This window comes from Myotis davidii, unplaced genomic scaffold (assembly GCF_000327345.1).
Source record: "Myotis davidii unplaced genomic scaffold, ASM32734v1 scaffold4, whole genome shotgun sequence".
Classification (NCBI taxonomy): domain Eukaryota; kingdom Metazoa; phylum Chordata; class Mammalia; order Chiroptera; family Vespertilionidae; genus Myotis; species Myotis davidii.
The window spans coordinates 759,717-760,494 of record NW_006294707.1 but is presented as its reverse complement, the minus strand read 5'-3'; the positions used below and the strand labels follow the sequence as shown (position 1 = coordinate 760,494).

At 54.0% G+C, this 778-nt stretch overlaps 1 protein-coding gene across 3 annotated transcripts in view; it reads left to right on the top strand.

Annotated features, from left to right (window-relative positions):
- Positions 1-575, top strand: part of RING1 (ring finger protein 1) — a 3,631-nt gene extending 3,056 nt beyond the window's left edge. For 2 of the 3 annotated variants that reach the window (XM_006769154.2, XM_006769153.2), the window contains one exon: positions 187-389. In XM_006769154.2, the coding sequence (XP_006769217.1) occupies positions 187-288 (102 nt within the window). In that variant the 3' untranslated portion in view covers positions 289-389. Of the gene's footprint in view, positions 1-186 lie in introns of all 3 variants that reach the window. The other variant, XM_006769152.1, reaches the window with a different exon arrangement.
- The last annotated feature ends 203 nt before the right edge of the window (positions 576-778 follow it).

Genomic DNA, 778 nt, shown 5'->3' with positions numbered 1-778 from the left:
CTTCCCCTCTCCCTCCCTTCCCCCTCCACCCCTCCCTCTCTCCGTCACTCCCCGTGCCCCTGCTTTGCCCCATCTCTTTATTACTCCTCTCCGTGCCGCCTCCGTGGTCACCTCCCATTCATTTCCTTTACTATCTTCTCCAACTTCATTTTCTCTTCCCTGCCTCTTCCTCCACCCCCTCTGCAGACACTAAATGGCTCTCTGACCCTGGAGCTGGTGAATGAGAAATTCTGGAAAGTGTCCCGACCACTGGAGCTCTGCTATGCCCCCACCAAGGATCCAAAGTGACCCCACAGGGGGACAGCCAGCAGATGGGGACCATGGGCATCCCTGTGTCCTGGCCCCCGACCCCAGCTTCTGTCCCCCAGTGCCCCCAGCCCAGCCAGCCAGCAAGAGGACACAAATGAGGACATGTGGCTTTTATACAAAGTATATCAGATTCTTCTATATTGTACAGACGCACCCACATCTACTGCCTTTTCTATTGCCCCCAGCTTCCCATCTACACCAGGTGTTGGGTCAGGTGAAGAACCTCCTACCAGCAACAACAAACGTGCTTTTTTTCCTCTTTGAAACCTGCAGTTCTGTGTCTCTATCGGGGTGCACTAGAAGCCGGAGGGAGGGGGGGGATGAGATGGGAAGCGGGGACATCATGTAGAATCAGCCTTGGCGATGGGAAACCTCAAAGGTTATTAAAGACCTGTCCTTCCGGTATTCTGAACCTCCAAATAGCAAATAAGTACACAAATGGGGCGGGACCACCCCTGAAGCTGATAGA